Below are 20,166 nucleotides of genomic sequence, written 5' to 3'. Positions count from 1 at the left end.
ACCTATAAAAGCTTCATTGCACTATCACTCGTGATGCGTATATTGAGTGATCCCGTATATTGATTCATTAGTTCTAAAGGGAACCTGTCACCAGGAGATCCATTTTTATCACCCCCCGTCCCGATAGAGCAGGGGTCAGGAACCTTTTTGGCTGAGAGAGCCATGAACGCCACATATTTTAAATGTTATTCCGTAAGAGCCGTACCATATGCACATGCCCCCCAGTAGATAGGTAGTCCCAGTCTCACGGGTGCCCCTGCAATCTACGTCTCAGATTGCAGGCAAACCCGTGCCCCTCTCCATGGTGGCGCCCCTTTCCAAGTTCACTTAACTGTTTCCGGCTCCTATCCCAGCTGGCCAGCGCACGCGCGGCGCCACTCGCAGATTTAAAGAGCTAGTGTGCCGCTGATTGCCCCTGCCACTTCCCGGGTTCCTATAAAGACCGGTGGCTCCCAGCATTCCCCGCCGTATCTTAATGCTTCATGCCTATGAGGAAGCTTTCCACAGTGTTTCCTTCCCAAGTGTTGACCTCCCATTGTGACCCCAGGCCTGTTCCGGGGTCACACACATACAGCACATACTCCCAGTAGATAGGTAGCCACAGCACATGCCCCTAGTATATAGGTAGCCAAAGCACATACTCCCAGTAGATAGGTAGCCAGAGCACATGCCCCCAAGTAGATAGGTTGCCACAGCACATGCCAGCCCCAGTAGATAGGTAGCCATAGCACATGCCCCCCAGTAGATAGGTAGTCACAACAACAACAAAAAATTAATATAAACTTACCAGCGCCCCCTGCAGGCAGCTCCTCTTCGCACCCATGTTCTTCTCTTTGACCCAGGCTCAGACGATGGCGGCGATGGCGCCTGGGTAGTACAAAGGACGTAGGCAGCGGTAACATCGCTCCCTGTGTCTAGTGATCAGTCTAAGAGACACACAGCAGCCATCACTATTTATTAAAGATCTATAAAAGATCTATATAAAGGTCTGAGAGCCAGATGCAGCCAACAAAAGAGCCATATCTGGCTCCCGAGCCATAGGTTCCCTACCCCTGCGATAGAGCATAGTACATACACTGCCACCTTTGTGTGTCCTTTTCAAATATAAGAAAACACCTATCCATCATCCAGCTTAGTGACGCCCCCTGCTTCTCTATAGCAACTCCAGGGGACAAGTTCCTAGTCACAGAGCACATGGCAATGAGATGTACTATATAACATATCTTTTTTTCTGTAAAACCTATGTTTTATGCAAAAACTCTTTGACAGTGCATGTACTATGCTCTGTTGGAACTGGAGGATGCTACAAAATGTGTCTCCTGGTGACAGGTTTCCTTTAACACATGTTCATTTAAACCTTCTCACTTCACTTAGAAGTATACTCTTTTTTCATCCTAGTGCACATCTGTCGTATTCGGTTAGTACCCGCGATCCTTGCACATGCGTGGTCCGACTTGGGATGAAACAATCACCATATTTGATTTTGGCAGGAGTGCATTCTAGGATGCATTGCTAATTAGGATTCCCATCTTTACCCTAGCTCAGCTCTCATCCCCGTTGGTCCAAATCCCTCACATGGGACGACCTTTCACATCCTCACCAATGGCCCATTACTGATGCCCACCTTACTTAACATTGGCTTACTAGGTGTTTATAAATGCACGCAGGCATTCCATGATAGCCATTAGTAGAAGGTAAGAAGGGAATTAACACTTAGCATTAATACTTAACAGCCCGGAGTATCAGACATAGCTGATTTTTATTACTGTTTTTTCAGTGATCCTGGCGTGTCGAGCTTGAAGAAGACCAGTGCCAGGATCAAGGAGAAGATGACTATATGTGAGTATGTTTATTTTATTTTTTACTTTATATTAGTGATTGATGGCTGTGAACTGCAATACCAATCCCAACCACTGTTTACAACACTTTGCAGGTCAGGTTGTGAAGAACCCTTAGAATGTCTGAATGCTGCAGCTGATATGATCAATTCTGGTCAAATGACCTTGCACATGGTAAATCATTTCTAAAATGTCAGCCCTGGTCTCCTATATAAAACAACAGTACATGGGGCAGCTTATTTGTTAAAGCAATAAAAAAAACAAGGCAAGGAAGGGGTGGGAGCTGCGGACACCAGAACAATGGCTGTCTAGTCTGTGGCGACAGATTAACGCAAGACGCCTGTCACGATGCACCTTGTCTCTATGGCAGCAAAGAAGTGACGTCACTCCACTTTTTAACCAATGGCTGACGTTCCTGGTGAGTCACATGCTCTGCTGTCTTCCTGTGTCTCCTCTTTTCGACCTTCGCAGACATCATGGAGGAGTACACACGGGAGCCTTGGTAAGTAGACCGGCCGTAGAGGCGGCATTTGTTCTGTAGCGGGGCCGCCATTAGTACATGGTACATGCCTATGCTGTCTGGATAAGGACGTGTCAGTGTTGGCACCGGGATAATATGGTGACCGCCTGGGTGACTTGTTACATGAGGTGGTTAGGCATATACATGAACCTCATTACTCATAGCAGGAATGTGGAAGGAAAGATGATGAACCTGGGGGCTGGAAACCTCTGATATTATTATAAGTGCTGCCCTTAGATAAGATCCAGCAATGAAATTGTAACCCTTCTTTATGACTGTCCACTAACCCCCGGGCACTCTGAGAATATTCTCACAAGTTTTTTTTCATTTTTATCTGGATTTTCCTGTATGAGGGGTTGTTTTTTGCGGGTCCAATTGTTTTTTTTAAAGGACACCGTATTTCTGGTACTTACAGCTTATTAAAGAACTATAATTAACCCGTTCTGTGGGAGGATGGACAAAAACTGCAATTCTGACCATGTTTCTTATTGTTTAAATATCTTGTGAGCATAAATATCATTTCGCCTTATTCTACATGTGTCCCTATGATAATCGTGACGCCAAATATGTTTAGTTCTGATGTTTAGATGTTAAATGTTTCTTATTTATTTGATTTGGTGTTGCTACTTTCTATGGACCTTATCTCTTTTATTTAGTCAATGAACCCACATTGCTCCTTATTTCTACTTGGTGACGTAAGTGCATGAGGCCTGAAGGATAACATGTTCTCTCCTTCTCCTTACCATTTAGATGCCACTGTCTGCATTGACAGCAGCATCTAAATGGTTAAATACCTGTCATCTGGGTTAATGTGGACATTGGAGCAGTAGCCTAACAGTCTGTCACTGGCTCCTGCAGTGATAGCATCAGGCTGTGTTCACATGTGGTGTTTTCCATTGTCTTTTGAAAGGAGATTTGCCTAATTACATTACTGTTAACATTTTGTTTTGTAAATTTTGTTATGTCTTATGGCATATCTCCTCTTCTCAGCTGTTGTATTGCGTTTGAACATGCAATTTAAACGCCATGTGTGAACACAGCCTCATTCTCCTTCACAATGATCCATTGCAGCTATATGTCCAAAGGTAGCAACTCACTGCTGGTGTGGGCATACAGCTATGGGATAATGCACCAGTGGGTGTATCCAGGAGTTCAGGCAGTCCCCTTTTTTAGATTATTATTAATATTATTATTATCTAATTAATGCTTGTCACTTTTTTTTTCTCCAGTCCTTGGAGGATTGTAGATGATTGCGGTGGAGCCTTTACTATGGGCATCATCGGCGGAGGCATTTTTCAGGCCATCAAAGGATTCAGAAATTCTCCACAGGTAAGTACAGTGTTAACAGTGAATTTTCCTGATTTTAATCTTGCCTTCTTATTAAATGGATAAGAATGAAAAAAATACTAACACCATAATGTTCATGTATGATAGTAGAAAGTTGAATACAGACACAGATTCACGTCCAAGCCATAATCCTTGGATTATGGAGTACATGCTCATTCAGCAACCCTAATACTAAGAACCTGTGCCATTTTCTAAATGCAGTGAGGATTAAGCCACTCCCAGAAACCTACCTCTCAACAGCCATGTTCACACCTGAGAGGTTCCATTTAACATAGCAGAAAAATGGCACAGCAACCCGCACCATTTTTTTCTCCACTTTTAATAATTGGTGGTAAAAGATGATACATTAAAGGAAATACTGTAACTGTGGTAATATTCTTATTTGTCCTCAATGGTCTCCTTAACCCCTTCCCGCACATTGAAATAACTGTAAGTCATAAGGTGCGGGTAGTTATAGCACCATGGCCTGTGTGTGGCAGCCAGGTTTCTGCAGTAACAGCTGGGGTTGTGAAAGTTGATTAACCCTATAAAAGCCACGGTCATGGTGACCATGGCCTCTATAGGGCATTACTGGGGACCCACAGAGGGCTGCCGATCATTTCAATGGCCGCCATGGGCTCTAGTGAAGGACCACAGGGCAATCTGCCTGTGAGCCTATGGAGAATGCATAGGTTAACTTATGTAATATACTGCAATATATAAGTATTGCAGTATATTACACTGAACAAGTGATCAAATTAACAGACCCACAAGGGGACAAAATTAAACCGTAAAAAAAAAGTACAAACTAAAAAAATAACTAAAAGTTCCGTAATGCCCCATCCAATGTAAAAATCAAATATAACATAAAGTGAAAATAGCAACAAAAACACTACAAGTTGGGTGTTACCACTTCTGTAACTACTACTTCTGTAAATACTTCTGTACAAATAAATAAAATTGTTACTGAACCTGTAGAGTGAAGCCTGTAAAATAAAATGCACAAAATTATGATATATTACGATATACCTCGTAACTTGAGGATAAAAAGTAACATTTACTCTGACATGATAAAAATAAAAAGTATAGCTTTTCCCGCAAAAAAAAAACAAGATATAAAAGCTCTGTAAACAAATAAAATTGTTGTGTTATGCCTCTGCAAAAACAAATTATGTATTCTGTAAAACAAGTAAAATCTTAAAGTTTATAAATGTAATTGTCGTAATTGTGGTCACCCATAGAATAAACATAACAACATATTTTTATGGTACAGTGAACGCCTATAAACCCTAAACAAGAATTAATGAATTTCATATCCCCCATCCAAGAAATTAGTTACAAGTTATTAGAAATCAGTTCATAAAATCTCATCAATTCGCTATGGATACGACAAATACATGATGCATATATGATGTACTTGAAAAGTGGATGTCATCTCAGAAAAAATACACCACTATAAATAAACATTTTTGTAGCCTGTAAAATATGACCATACAAATCTGCTTTGAATGAGGCTTCTTCAATTCTATGCCCTGACGGGTCCCCATAGAGCAGTTTACAGCCACATATGGAGCATTGGCATACTTTGGAGAAATTGTGTATCAAACTATGCAGAGCTTTTCGTTATTTTATTCATTGTGGATGCTCAATTTTTGGGGCAAAATGAAAGTATTTCCTAAAAAAAATTACAATGTGTAAAATGCACCTTAAATTTAACTCCATATATTAAGCAATTTAGTTTCTATAATGGGGTAATTTATGGGGTTTTACCATTAAGTCCCCTTACCACCACTCCCTTAGCACTTCCCCCTCCCTCTGCCTGATGTAATCTCACCTTGGCAGAGTAAATTACAGCACACATTGGGAGGGGGGGAGGGGGTGTGCTCCTATTCACTGTAACTATTCACAGTGCCTGGATCCATGAGTAAGTGTCCCTGGTTTATCATGCTTATTTTGATAATAGATTTCCTTTTAAGTTAATGGTGAACAGAAGATCTTGCATTCACCTTCTGTTTTTAACACTTTTCTCAAAGAGGACCTGTCACCTAAATTTTCGGCACTAGGAGCTGCTTGCTTAACGCTATCAAACACTGCGGCGGGATACAATGTAATCATGAGGGGGCGGTCCAAGGCGCTGCCTCTTCCCTGGACCGCGCCGCTCACTCCATAGGCCACGCGCTAGGCGGCAGTCACCGCCCTCTTATGAATACGTCGGACAGCTTTGCGAGCTGTCCGACAATTACACTGTACCCCGCCGCAGTGTTAGAGTGATAGCTTTACCGGAGGTTTCTGCTAACTCTATCTAAGGCTATATTCACACTGCCGTTGCCCGCCCGTACCGTACCGTAGCGGGCAACGGCAGTGTACGGGGAGAGGAGGAGGAGGAGGTGAGCGCAGCTCACCCCCGCCCCTCTCCATAGGAATTAATGGCGTACGGCGCCGTACTATGGAGAAAGATAGGACAGGTCCTATCTTTTTCCAGGTACGGAGCGGTACGGTGCTGCATGTGCGCCGTGCGCCCATTGACGTGTATGGAGGACGTATATCGGCCGTATATACGTCCTCCATACGTCAGTGTGAATGTAGCCTAACACTGCGGCGTTTCATCAAGCACTAGGAGCTGCTTACTTTAGTAAGCAGCTCCTAGTGCCAATAAATTGGGTGACAGGTCCTCTTTAAAGGGCTATGCCCATGAAGACAAGATTCTTAAATATACTCAAGACAACAAAATAATAACCTTGAATTAGAGAATGTGTTAACAAAAATACAACATTTCACAGATTTAATTCCAACCTGTCTCTATCAGTCCCTGGATCTTTTGACTTTATGGTCGGCAGACATCTTGTTCTCTTGTGTGACACTGCACTGAGCTGAGCTGCTCTCTTTCCTAGCTCCCACCCTTGCATTCCAGGACGAGCTCACACAGGGACACACAGACTTACACATCACATATTGAGGAGAGTAAAGCTACAGGCAGATATGATCTTTATCCAGTGGAGGGGGAGGGAGACATACAGTTTGTAAGTATGACAAATTGTAATGGCTGTGATAGCAGAGCTGAGAATGTCAAGTGTAATAAAAATCTCATTGATCTCATCGTCTATGATCTGTTTAATCTCTTTCCAAGTGTCAGATACTAGTAAATGTTCAGAGGCTAAATGAAAGTGTATATAAACCTGGACCCTGATGATCCAACCACGTTGTCAGCACATAGCACTAGAGGAAATATGAAGTGACTGATTAGAGAGTCCCCATCTACACTCTGAAATTTTACAATGACCATCACTGAGTGGCAGAAGCTAAAACCGCAATAAAACTGAGTAAAATTGTAAAGTAAGGGTTTAAAATTATCTTTATTGTGCAAACCTCACTAGGGGATTGCAATTTGAGAATTTTCTTTCGTGGGCAAACCCCTTTAAATGAATAGTGTAGGCATAGGTTGGATTATTTCATATACAGATGGTCAGCCAGTCCAGCCAAAATTAGTAGGCCTGCGCAAGTCTAAATCTTTTTCTGTGACAGGAAAAGTGTGTTAGGAATTAAACCTGCATATGTAGCGGACCAGTCTAGGAACATGCAATGTCTGACAAGTACCTTGAACAGTGACTGCAGAATATTACATACATATTCTATCTCGGTAGTGATTGGTTATCTTAATATTACATATTATTTGCAGGGTGTTAAGCATCGTATGAAGGGCAGCTTTGTTGCAATAAGAACTCGAGCCCCGCAATTAGGAGGTAAGATTCCATTCCTTACTTTCCTCTATCCAAGTCTCTATATTACAACAATTTGTTGTCTTTTTGCGAAGATGTGTATTATACTATTTTATCCACATTTACTGTTCCCCTGCTTTCTGTGTGATCCTTTATTTTTGGGATGACATTTCGTGGAAGTCCCAACTATCTTGAGTCATAACCACAGTGCACTTGGAGGAAACCTGTGACCGCATTTTATACAGCTAGTGACATTTTCCCGTAGAGCCATATTAACTAAATGCCACTTTCTTTTCCCTCACATTCCCATAAAATGTCTTACCTGGTATACAGCTGAGTCCAGTGGCCCCTCCCATCCTCAATCCCTTTTATTCCTCCCTATGCCTCCTTCTAACCATTTAGCACTTCATGTCATGTGACCAGGGTGATGTCATCTGAGGTTCTTTACCCAGTAACATTTGTAAAATGTACCCCATATATGTATCTAAGCACATTAAATGACGGCAGCCTCCATGCTCCTCCATATGCCTCTGTGATTTCATGTGATCAGATACATACATGGTACATTATGCAAACTGCAATTCATTCATTTAAAAAAAATATATAAATCTTGGTCAAACCCTTGAGGCTGCTTTGCATTTTGAAGCAATTTGCAAAAAAATAACAGTTAATGGGTTTTTTTTTTGTGGGTTTAAAGCTACAAAAACTGGAGGAAAAAATATATTATACCTATATAATGGGCGGGGAGGGGGATGCATTGTGCTGGCTACCTATGTACTGGGTGGGGTGGGGGCTTCTGTATGCTGGCTACCTATATACTGGGGGGCAGGATCCTCAGTGTGCTGGCTAGCTATATACTGCAGTGTGCTCGATGCCCTCATGCTAGGGGGAGGGGAGATGCAGTGCACTGGCTACCTTGGAGGGGGGGGTTAAGTTTTAAGTCTGATCAATGATATGTATGCATCACACAGACATATATATGCACAAGGAAGAATAACTCCAAAAGATATAAAGATTTATTCATCCTTGGTACAGAGTATCTGATGCTCTGCATCACGGGTGAATAATTGGTATTTGATAGAGGGGGCACAATACGAGGGCGTTACAATAAGTACCCGTTAGTTTTCAAAAACTTTTTTTTATTTTTCATCTTGCACTTCTCCTGCCATTTTATTAACCCTTCCAAAAATAGGACTTGTCAAACTCTCCAAAATACGCCTCTGTCTCGGCAGCGACTTCCTCGTTTGACCTAAATTTTGTTCCCGCAAGCCATTTCTTCAGGTTAGGGAACAAGAAAAAAGTTGCAGGGAGCCAGATCGGGTGAATACAAGGGGGTGCAATTCATACACTTTGGCGGCAACAACTCTGGATGAATGTGCCGGTGCACCTTCTTTTTTGCCAAATGCGGCCGTGTCTCCTTCAATTTTTTGTCAAAGCGGTTCAATAACTCAGGATGACGCCGTTCACATCTCAAAAAATCGTCGCCATGATCTTTCCGGCTGATGGGACAGTCTTCTCCTTCTGTGGAGCAGATTCGCCGGGAAAAATCCATTGTTTTGATTGTTGCTCAGTTTCTGGTGTGTAATGATGAATCCAGGTCTCATCAACCCAAAAACTCCTTTGAATCTCGCTTAAATTGCTCTAAACACTGCTTCGAAGTTAACAGGGATTCCGCTTGTTGTCCACCGTGAGCAATCATGTCACCCATCGGGCCGACAATTTTTTTTCATTGCCAACGTATCATGTAAAATATTAATTGTCGTTCCAGTCGACACACCTAAGGCCTCTGCTACTTCGCGCATCATGTCATGGACTTTTTGAATGATTTCCTCGGTAACCACGACTGCCGGGCGTCCTGGTCGCTCCTCATCAAAAATGGTTGTTCGCCCACGTTTAAATTCGTTGAACCACTAACTGTGGTCATATCTTACTGAGCTTTGTACTTGTGAAGTGTATATATGTAAATCGCTACAAATTATAATATTGTGGCAGTCATAAATTATTATAAGACACTGGACATTTTTATTAAAGGGGGGGGGGGGCACTGTTTATGTTACAATTAATTCGGGAAGAGCAATGTCTTGTTGGATAGTGTGGCATACACTATAATCCATCTATCCATACATGCATGCATGTCTGTAGTATTTGTAATTTATGCTACAAATCAGGGTGCAGTGTATTTATTTTAATAACCTTCGGGGGGAGGGGGTTGATTTTGAGGTAGCCCTGCACAGCAAATTACCTAGAAACTGCCCCGCCAGTAGGGAATACTAGAGGTGTTTCCAGGATAGTTCTTTCTCTATATCACATTGCCGTTTCTCTTTTTTTCTATTTTCTTTTTTTCCTCATGCACATGTGGGAGGGGATATGGGTTGGGGTAAGGAATGTTTTTATTATATTTTCGTACTGTTTTAACAGTATACATTGCAGTATTTCTGTATTATTATAGTTATGTGGAAAAGTCAATAAAAATAAGTTTAAAATGAAAAAAAAAAAAAAAAAGAAATTTACAATTTTTTTTTCTTTCCTTAGGCAGCTTTGCAGTGTGGGGTGGCCTATTTTCCATGATAGATTGCAGTATGGTCAAAATCAGAGGGAAGGAAGATCCATGGAATTCTATCACTAGTGGGGCTATGACTGGAGCTATCTTGGCTGCCAGAAGTACGTATCTGTGTTTATAATGGGAGTGTGGTTCATTTACTTTGGTAATTCATGTACATATGAGTATGGAATTCTATCCCTTGTGCAGTGTTTCTGAAATTATGCAGCTTTACTATTTTATTCAGTGGTGATTTTTGTTCCTTTGCCAGATGGTCCTGTTGCCATGGTGGGATCGGCAGCAATGGGTGGCATTCTTTTGGCCTTGATAGAAGGAGCAGGAATCTTGCTGACGCGATTTGCCTCTTCACAGTTTGTAAATGGTAAGTTGAGGTATATATATATATATATATATTTTTTTTTTTTTTTTTTTTTTTTCTCTCAAAATTATTATTTATGGATTTTATTTGACAGGTTTGCTTATTTGTATTTTAATTTCAGTTCCTCATCCCAATAAAATACAAACAATTTTGGTTGCATCCGATGCTGAGGCTTTTATCATATTTTTTTTTTCCCCCACTCTCCATTTCAAGGTCCACCAGTACCAGAAGACTCCTCACAGCTGAGCCCAGCATCCCCCTTTGGTGGTTACCAGCAATACCAGTAAACGACTGTTAAAGACTCAAAACAACAAAATTTGGAACAACTACTGCTATGCCTTTTGCATATTTGGATCCTTTGGCTTCTGAATTATGCTTGTGGTTTTGCCTCAATTCATATTTTGGAACACCAAAAAACAATGTAAGATGTACAGTAGGCTCAAGTGAGGCAACAAAATAGCCTGACAGTTTCACCCTTGAATATTTTCAGTTTGGATATAAATAATGTATATTTGATTTTATGTTGATCCAACCAAAGTAAAAAGGTTAGTAATATTCAGCCTATCTTTTCCTAGAAAACTAAAGCTGAAAACTGAATATATCTGGAGAATCAGTTTCTTCGATAGATTTACAAAGCTCAGCTATTTGTAGACTATTGCAAAAAAAAAGTTTGGCATTTCTTTACACGTTAGGTCAGTATCATTTATATTTTGTATCCAATGGATATTGTACTGTACACAGTTTTACTCATGTTTTCACCTTTACATGGCTTTTGTTATAATACTAAAATACCATGCTGATGTTCCAAAATTTCCTGGTATGGTTATTTGAAATGACCTGAATGCATATGTTTTATGAGACTTGCCATGATTTAATGGATATATCCACCCATGGACTAACAACATTTAAAGTTCTAGTACATATTGTATTTTTTTACTATTCTCCTGATACATTTCCGTACACTTTGAAATATGAGCTTCTCAAAGGCAGGAAATTGTCATATCCCTCATGTTCTCTTATTAAAAAGTTGGGGAAAAAAGTTATTGAAATTGATTGAACGGTCACTTATTCAAGTGTTCTAAAATAAGCATGAATGACGTGGGTTTTCTCCATCTTGATCTATTAGGTATAAAGTTCATGGGAGGATATTTAGCAAGTGTCTAAAAGCAAAACTGTTCTAGTTGCTCATGGCAACAAATCAGAGCTCATCTTTCCTTTTCCATTAAGTTTTTAAAATGAAAGCGGAGTTCAGATTGGTTGACATGAACAACTAGAACTTCTGATAAATCTTCTCCCCCCAATCAGTTGCATTAATATTTTTAAGAAGAACCACCGAGATCAAAGAGACCAATTACACTAGAGGTTCACCCCAGCATCCTAACATGCAGTCTTATGTAAATATGTCCCCCTTGCCCCCCCCCCAGTCCTTGACATACAGTCCCATGTAAATCATGTCTCCTGTCCTTACAGCTTTCTAACTGAAGTGCTATGTAACTGCATCCCTCCAGTCCTGCCCATGCTGTTGCATGTTATATGAACATGTGACCAGCAGTCATCTTACGTCCCGTACCTGATTTTAATTCTTAATTATGGTGTATGTCCACAGCATTTTTCTCCAAAGAGGGAGCAAAATGTTAAAAATCAATTACTGTATATACTTGTGTATAAGCTGAGTTTTTCAGCACAAAAAATGTGCTGATAAACCTCCCCTCGGCTTATACACGAGTCAATAAAAAAAACAAAAAAACTTCCATACTCGCCCGATGGTCCGCGTAGCTCCCGATGTTTGGCGGCTCCTCTTCTGTCTTCCCCGCGGCTGGTCTTCGGTCTTCTCTCTTCTCTGTGTTGTATCAGCCGGCAGATGCACGTCCACGCGATCTGCCGGCTGGCGCACATTATCACGCGACCGTGTCGCCACTGATGACGTCATCAGCGGCGACACCGCCACGTGATATTGTGTGCCAAATGGCAGGTACAACACAGAGAAGACTGGAGAACGGCCGCGGGAGAATGGAGCATCAGGAAGCCGCCTGTAGGTGTATGGAAGGGTTTTTTTTTTTTTTTTTTTTTTTTAAATGTGATGGTGAACGGGGCCGGCTGCATACTTCAAGGGGGCTGAGACCAATGCATTTTCCACCCTTGGCTTATACTCGAGGTTTTCCCAGATTTGGGTGGTAAAATTAGGGGCCTCGGCTTATACTCGACTATATACAGTATATATTGGCTTATATTGTAATGACCGATTTAGTGGATAAAGTTTTATAGATCTAATTGTAATGGTTTCATATAATGTATTGGGGAATTGTTTGAAAATGATATACAATATAGGGAAGAAAATACAATTTGCAATAGTACAGGACACATGACTTGCAGACGACCCCTAGTTAAAGACGGACCCCTTTGTCCACTGTGACCTCTGAAGCTTTCTGGATGCTTTACTATAGTCCCAGGCTGCAATGATCAGCGGAAAAGTGTCTGTAATGAAGTTTTATTGACCTTGGTGCTTTGCAGCAAAAAATTTTGAAACTCCGATTGTCACTGGGGCACAAAAATTTTTTGTCTGGATCTACAATTATAAAATATACAGTTTCGATTTGCCAAATGTAGTTGTAAAATCTCATCACAAGGGTCAGAAGCTGCTGTCTGAAATTTTAAAGAGTGACAGCCACGGGTCCCTCTCCTTCCCAAAACGCTCCTACAGTGGAAGGATCTGACTGGAAAGACTGACTGGGCTGGATCCCATCTTTTAGCCGTGACAGCAGAGCACAAGAACTTTCAACTCCATACTCCGCTGCTCTACATCTCACAGACCTCCAGTGTGCAGCCGGTGAGATGGAGGAGATGCGATGCATGATGATGCGTCTGCCTACTCCAGGTGCTGCTGGGTGCTATGACCGGTCCTGACCCAGCACCATCAGATGAGTCATCACACATTACCTGCACCTCAGCTCCAGACAAAAGAAGGTGCGAAGAGGAAGGAAAAGACGCAAGTATTTCGATTTTTTTCTTTTTCATTAACGCAGAGGTACAGGGAATGTATGAAGAGGGCTCACGGGCTAATAACAAACCCCCACCGCTAATAACCGCGGTCGGTGCTTCTTAAAAGATGGCGGTGATCGGTTGCCATGGTAGCATCGGGTCTTCGTTTGACCCGAGGCTTAATGGCTTCTGCGGAATCGTTACAATGATCCAGTGGCTCATTGTAATGAATGAGCCGCAAAAATGCCATATATTGCAATACAGAAGTATTGCAGTATATGGTAGGAACGATCTGACTATCTAGGGTTAATGTACCCTAGATGGTCTAAGATATAGGGAAAAAAATAGTTTAAAAAAATAAAAAAAAATTAATAAAATATAAATTCAAATCACCCCCCTTTCCCTAGAACTGATATAAAACATAATAAACAGTAAAAATCAGACACATTAGGTATCGCCGCGTCCCAAAATGCCCGATCTATCAAAATATTAAAAATGTTACGGCCGGCGGTGACCTCCGAGACGGGAAATGGCGCCCAAATGTCCGAAATGCGACTTTTACACCTTTTTACATCACATAAAAAATGGAATTAAAAATGATCAAAATGTCGCACAGACTTCAAAATTGTAGCAATGAAAACATTGGCTCATTTCGCAAAAAATGACCCCTCGCACATCTCCGTGCGCCAAAGTATGAAAAAGTTATTAGCTTCAGAAGATGGCAAATTTTTTTTTTCTTTTTTGTGCACATTTGTTTAATTTTTGAAAATGTATTAAAACACAATAAAACCTATATAAATTTGGTATCACCGCGATCGCACCGAACCACAGAATAAAGCTGAGGTGTTATTTTGAGTGCACAGTCAAAGTCGTAAAAACTGAGCCCACAAGAACGTGACGCACGTGCCTTTTTTTTAAAAATGTTTTACACATATGGAATTTTTTTTTAGCTTCGGCACGTTAAAATAAATAACATTACGGGAAAGTAAAATTTGTTACGCACAAAATAAGCCCTCACACAGGTCTGTACACGTAAAAATGAAAAAGTTATGGATTTTTGAAGGTGGAGAGCGAGAAATGAGCGGAAAAACCCTGCGTCCTTAAGGGTTTAATATCTTACTTTATTTTGTTTGCAATGAAAAAAAACACAAAAGCAAATGAAAACGCTCCAAAAATGTGCCGGTCAAAAGTATTGGCACCCTCAGCCTAATACTTGGTAGCACAACCTTTAGACAAAATAATTGCGAACAACCGTTCCGGTAGGCATCAATGAGTTTTTCTGACAATGCTCTCCTGGAATTTAAGATCATTCTTCTTTGGCAAACTGCTCCAGGTCCCTGAGATTTATTTTGCGATCTTTCCACAGCTGTTCTATGGGATTCAGGTCTGGACTCATTGATGGTCACTTTACAAGTCTCCAATGCTTTCTCTCAAACCATGTTCTAGCGCTTTTTGAAATGTGTTTTGGGTCAATGTCCTGCTGGAAGACCCATGACCTCTGAGGTCATGAGGTCATAATGGCATGCACACGGTCAAGCAGTCCAGTGCCAGAGGCAGCAAAGCAACCCCAAAACATCAGTGAACCTCCGCCATGTTTAACTGTAGGGACCATGTTCTTTTCTTTACAGGAAAAAAAGGCCTTCAAACTCTATGTTGATGCCTTTCTGACCAGAGTACATTCTCCCAAAACATTTTAGGTTTACTAAAGTTAGTTTTGGAAAACTCTAGCCTGGCTTTTTTTATGTATCTGTGTAATAAAGTGGGGTCTTCCTGGGTATCCTACCATCAGTGGCGTAACTAGGAATGAGTGGGCCCCATAGCAAATTTTTGGCTGGGCCCCCTCCAACCATAGGTCCTCAGTTTTACATGGTTTTCCATTATCTTTTTCTATAATGGAGGAGAATAACAGAGAACAGCAGTTGATGAAGCTCTGCAGAAGGTTTCCTTATATCTTGTCTACTGTATTAATAGCTGTAATAATAATGCTGGTGGCTGTTATAAGTAACTGTAGAAGTTATGGCGCTGGGGGAGGGGCTTCTATTTACTGCCGTTCTCTGTTATTCTCCATAATGGAAGAAGATAATGGAAACCCTTGATGGTGGTGAGAACCATCAGTATGGCCGCTCCTGCTCAGTATCAGTCTATGGGCCGTGTCTCCTCATCACCGACTAGTCTGGAGGTTTAACCCTTGCTTGTCTGAGTAGCCATTAGCAGCAAGAAAGCAGGGTAAGAGTTAAATCTCTGGACTTCTTGCATCATTTTACTAAAGTCACTAAGAAGCAGGAACAGGAGCAGCAAAACCTTCCAATACATGCGCCATCCGCTGCAGAACCCTCCCCCCCGATACATGCGCCATCCGCTGCAGAACCTTCCAATACATGTGCAATACGCTGCAGAACCCCATTACATGCACCACCCACTGCAGAACCCCCTAATACAAGCGCCACCCACGGAACATTCCAATACACGCACCATCCGCTGCAGAACCTTCCAATACATGCGCCACCCGCAGAACCCCCTAATACAAGCGCCACCCGCAGAACCTTCCAATACATGCGCCATCCGCTGCAGAACCTTCCAATACATGCGCAATACGCTGCAGAACCCCCTGTTACATGCACCACCCACTGCAGAACCCCCTAATACAAGCGCCACCCACGGAACATTCCAATACACGCACCATCCGCTGCAGAACCCCCTAATACAAGCGCCACCTGCAGAACCTTCCAATACATGCGCCATCCGCTGCAGAACCTTCCAATACATGCGCAATACGCTGCAGAACCCCCTGTTACATGCACCACCCACTGCAGAACCCCCTAATACAAGCGCCACCCACGGAACATTCCAATACACGCACCATTCGCTGCAGAACCCCCTAATACAAGCGCCACCCGCAGAACCTTCCAATACATGCACCATCCGCTGCAGAACCTTCCAATACATGCGCAATATGCTGCAGAACCCCCTGTTACATGCACCACCTACTGCAGAACCCCCTAATACAAGTGCCATCCACAGAACATTCCAATACACGCACCATCCGCTGCAGAACCCCCTAATACAAGCGCCACCCACTGCAGAACCCCCTAATACAAGCGCCACCCACGGAACATTCCAATACACGCACCATTCGCTGCAGAACCCCCTAATACAAGCGCCACCCGCAGAACCTTCCAATACATGCACCATCCGCTGCAGAACCTTCCAATACATGCGCCATCCGCTGCAGAACCTTCCAATACATGCGCAATATGCTGCAGAACCCCCTGTTACAAGCACCACCTACTGCAGAACCCCCTAATACAAGTGCCATCCACAGAACATTCCAATACACGCACCATCCGCTGCAGAACCCCCTAATACAAGCGCCACCCACTGCAGAACCCACTGAAACAAGCGCCACCCGCAGAACCTTCCAATACATGCGCCATCCGCTGCAGAACCTTCCAATACATGCGCAATATGCTGCAGAACCCCCTGTTACATGCACCACCTACTGCAGAACCCCCTAATACAAGTGCCATCCACAGAACATTCCAATACACGCACCATCCGCTGCAGAACCCCCTAATACAAGCGCCACCCACTGCAGAACCCCCTGAAACAAGCGCCACCAGCAGAACCATCCAATGCATATGCCATCCGCTGCAGAACCCCTTAATACAAGCGCCACCCGCAGAACCTTCCAATACATGCGCCATCCGCTGCAGAACCCCCTAATATAAGCACCACCCACTGCAGAACCCCCTGAAACAAGCGCCACCAGCAGAACCATCCAATGCATGTGCCATCCGCTGCAGAACCCCCCAATATACTAACCAACTGCCGCAGAACCCCCCAATACACAGGCCAGCTGCTGCACAACCTACCTATTTACAGCTGTTGTTGTTGTGAACATTATAATACACTACTCGGACAGAATAATGTCACCCAAATGGGCTGTTACTGCTTAGTCTGAATGTGCGTCACATTTATTACTGACCGCACGACATTTATTACTGACCGCATCACATTTACTACTGATCACGTCACATTTATTACTGACCGCTCCACATTTTTTACTGACTGTGCCAAATGTATTACTGAATGCACCACAACAGCTGCTGCAGAACATCATATTACTGTAGAAATGCAGTTGTGGGGATGATGTAGAGGAGGTCTGTTAGGGACACTCAGGAGCTTCTTAGCTGCTCCTGCACACAGGACACTAAGGGGTTAAGGCAGAGTGTGAGGAGACACTGGGGGGAGGGAGGACTTAGCTCTGGCTGATTCTCTTCAGGTGCCAACATCTTCATCAAGTTGAGTCTCCCATGCTGCTGACAGGCAGAGCAGGGATTGGCTGCAGGCTGTCTCCTTCCCTCCCTCTCTTCCTCCTGATAGCAAGATCCTCTGTACAGGCTACACTAGCAGAAGGATGGTGCCTGCCCCCAAATCCAGCCCTGCATCTCTGTGGCACTGCTGCGCTGCCCATTACAGGGGCGTAACTACAGCTAGGGGGAAAGAGGAGCCCGGGACACATGGCTTGTACGGGCCCATGACCCTGCGGGGCCCCATAGCAACTGCTACGTCTGTAGTTATGTCCCCGCCTACCATACAGTCCCTTTTCATTCAGACGCCAACAAATAGTATGGGTTGACACTGTTGTACCCTCAGAATGCAGGGCAGCTTGAACTTGTTTGGATGTTAGTCTAGGTTCTCTATCCACCATCCGCAGAATCTTGTGTTGAAATCGCTAGTCAATTTTTCTTTTTCGTCCACATCGAGGGAGGTGCCACAGTGCCATGGGCTGTGGCACTCCACTGGTAACATCAAGCAAATCTGAGAATGTGCCATTAATGACAACCCTCTGTTTTCTATCACTAAGCCAATTACTTACCCAAATACACAGATTTTCCCCTAGTCTCAGCAGTCTCATTTTATGTACCAACCTTTTATGCAGCACTGTGTCAAATGCCTTTGAAAGGTCCAGGTATAACATCCACAGCGTCCCCCAGGTTCAGTCTTGAACTTACTTCCTCGTAGAAACCAATCAGATTAGTCTGAGAGGACCGATCTCTCATAAACCCATGCTGACGCTGGGTTATAAGGTTATGTACAGTGAGATACTCCAGGATAGCTTCTCTAACAAACCCCTCAAATATTTCCCCCACCACAGAAGTTACTCACAGGTCTGTAGTTTCCAGGATCGCTTTTTAACCCTTTTTTGTATATTGGTACCACATTTGCTATGCGCCAGTCCTGTGGAACATAACCAGTCCTCAGAGAATCTTCAAATATTAAAAGTAACGGTCTGTCACTGTACATAGTTCATGTAGAACCCGGGGTTCTATGCCATCTGGCCCTGGTGATTTGTCTAGCTTGACATTCAAAACAGAATTTACATCATTCCTCATCATGTCTTCCACCAGGGGATTTTCCTGGGTAAAGACAGTTGAGAAGGCGACATTCAGTAGATTGGCCCTTTCCTAATCTCCTTCCACCATGACCCCCATGTTATTCCTAAGAGGGCCCACACTCTTCATTTTTATTTTCTTATTTATATACTTGAAAAATAATTTGGGATTATTTTTGCTCTCCCTGGCAATATTTCTCTGTCTCTATTATTGCGGCCTTTATCTCCTTTTTACAGGATTTATTTTTCTTTCTATATTCCTGTAATGCCACAGGGCTAACTTTGTGCCTTGAACGCCTTATCTTTCTCGCTTATTGCTCTCCTTACAAGACCAGTTGGCCACATTGGCTTGTTCCTCTTATGCTTTTTCCCATATGGTAAGTGTTTCTTACAGGTCTTTTTTAGAATATTTGTGAAAAAGTCAGATTTTTTTTTGTCTTTGAGAACATTGTCCCAGTTTATGCCTTTAAGGTCTTCCCTTAGTTGCTGAAAATTTGCCCTCCTGAAGTTTAGAGTGTCCGTTGCCCCTCCACCAATGCTCTTAGTAAAGCGGAATACAAATATGATATGATGATATGATCCCTATTACCCAGGTTCCCCCCAACCTGTAGTTTTGATACCGTGTCAGGTCTGTTGGTTAGGATAAGCATGACCGCGGCGTGTAAGGGTGTTCCTGCTATGGATAGGATCCCCCGTGCCGCATACCGGGGGATCCGATCCACTTCTGGGCAGCCCCGAAGTCTGCCTAGTGTTCTGGAGCTGCCCGATCTGGCAGTCAGATCCCTTCCAGGTCTGACTGTAAACTGTCTGCGCATGCTCAGACAGTTTACACTGCTCTACAATGAAGAAGTATTGTAGAGCAGTGTATTGGACTTGAACCAGCGATCAGAGCATCGCTGGTTCACGTTCAACTATGTATAAATAAAAAAAAAAGTGAAAAACACAAAAGTTAACACATTAGAATAAATAAAAAATAAATAAATACTTAAAACACCTGAAGCCCCTAAAATGTCACTTTCCCATAAAAACACTTAATAAAGTATAAAAAACACAAACACACAAAAAAACCACTACATATTCGGTATTGCCACGTCCGTAACAATCTGTATAATAAAACAGAATCATTACTGGGCCTGCACGGTAAACGGCGGGGGAAAAAAACGCAAAAACGTTCCGAAAAAAGATAATTTTTAATTAATACCCTTTAAAAAATGCTCTAAAAAGGGATTTATGAAAGTCGGTGATGCTAAAATTTACATTTTTGCCAAATTACTCTTTATTCAGTAAAATGGGAAAAAAAAATTTAAAAACCATATAAATGAGGTCTTTTCGTAGTCGTGGAGACCCATACAATAAAAATATTATACTATTTTTACGGTATGGTAAACAGCCAAAAAGCTGTAGATGCCCCAAAATTACATACCAGAAAAGTGCATCTCATTTGGCAAAAAAATAAGCCCCTATAGGTGCACAA

General features: G+C 42.5%; 1 protein-coding gene across 1 annotated transcript; it reads left to right on the top strand.

Annotated features, from left to right (window-relative positions):
* Positions 1-2,187: 2,187 nt before the first annotated feature.
* Positions 2,188-11,361, top strand: TIMM17A (translocase of inner mitochondrial membrane 17A). The gene is made up of 6 exons (XM_072137128.1): positions 2,188-2,340; positions 3,588-3,687; positions 7,361-7,424; positions 9,933-10,061; positions 10,211-10,321; positions 10,532-11,361. The coding sequence occupies exons 1-6, from the start codon at positions 2,315-2,317 to the stop codon at positions 10,603-10,605; spliced, it is 504 nt and encodes a 167-aa protein (XP_071993229.1). The 5' UTR covers positions 2,188-2,314; the 3' UTR covers positions 10,606-11,361.
* Positions 11,362-20,166: the final 8,805 nt, after the last annotated feature.

This window comes from Engystomops pustulosus, chromosome 2 (genome assembly GCF_040894005.1).
Source record: "Engystomops pustulosus chromosome 2, aEngPut4.maternal, whole genome shotgun sequence".
NCBI classification, from domain to species: Eukaryota; Metazoa; Chordata; class Amphibia; order Anura; family Leptodactylidae; genus Engystomops; species Engystomops pustulosus.
This window is presented reverse-complemented; position numbering and strand designations above follow the sequence as displayed.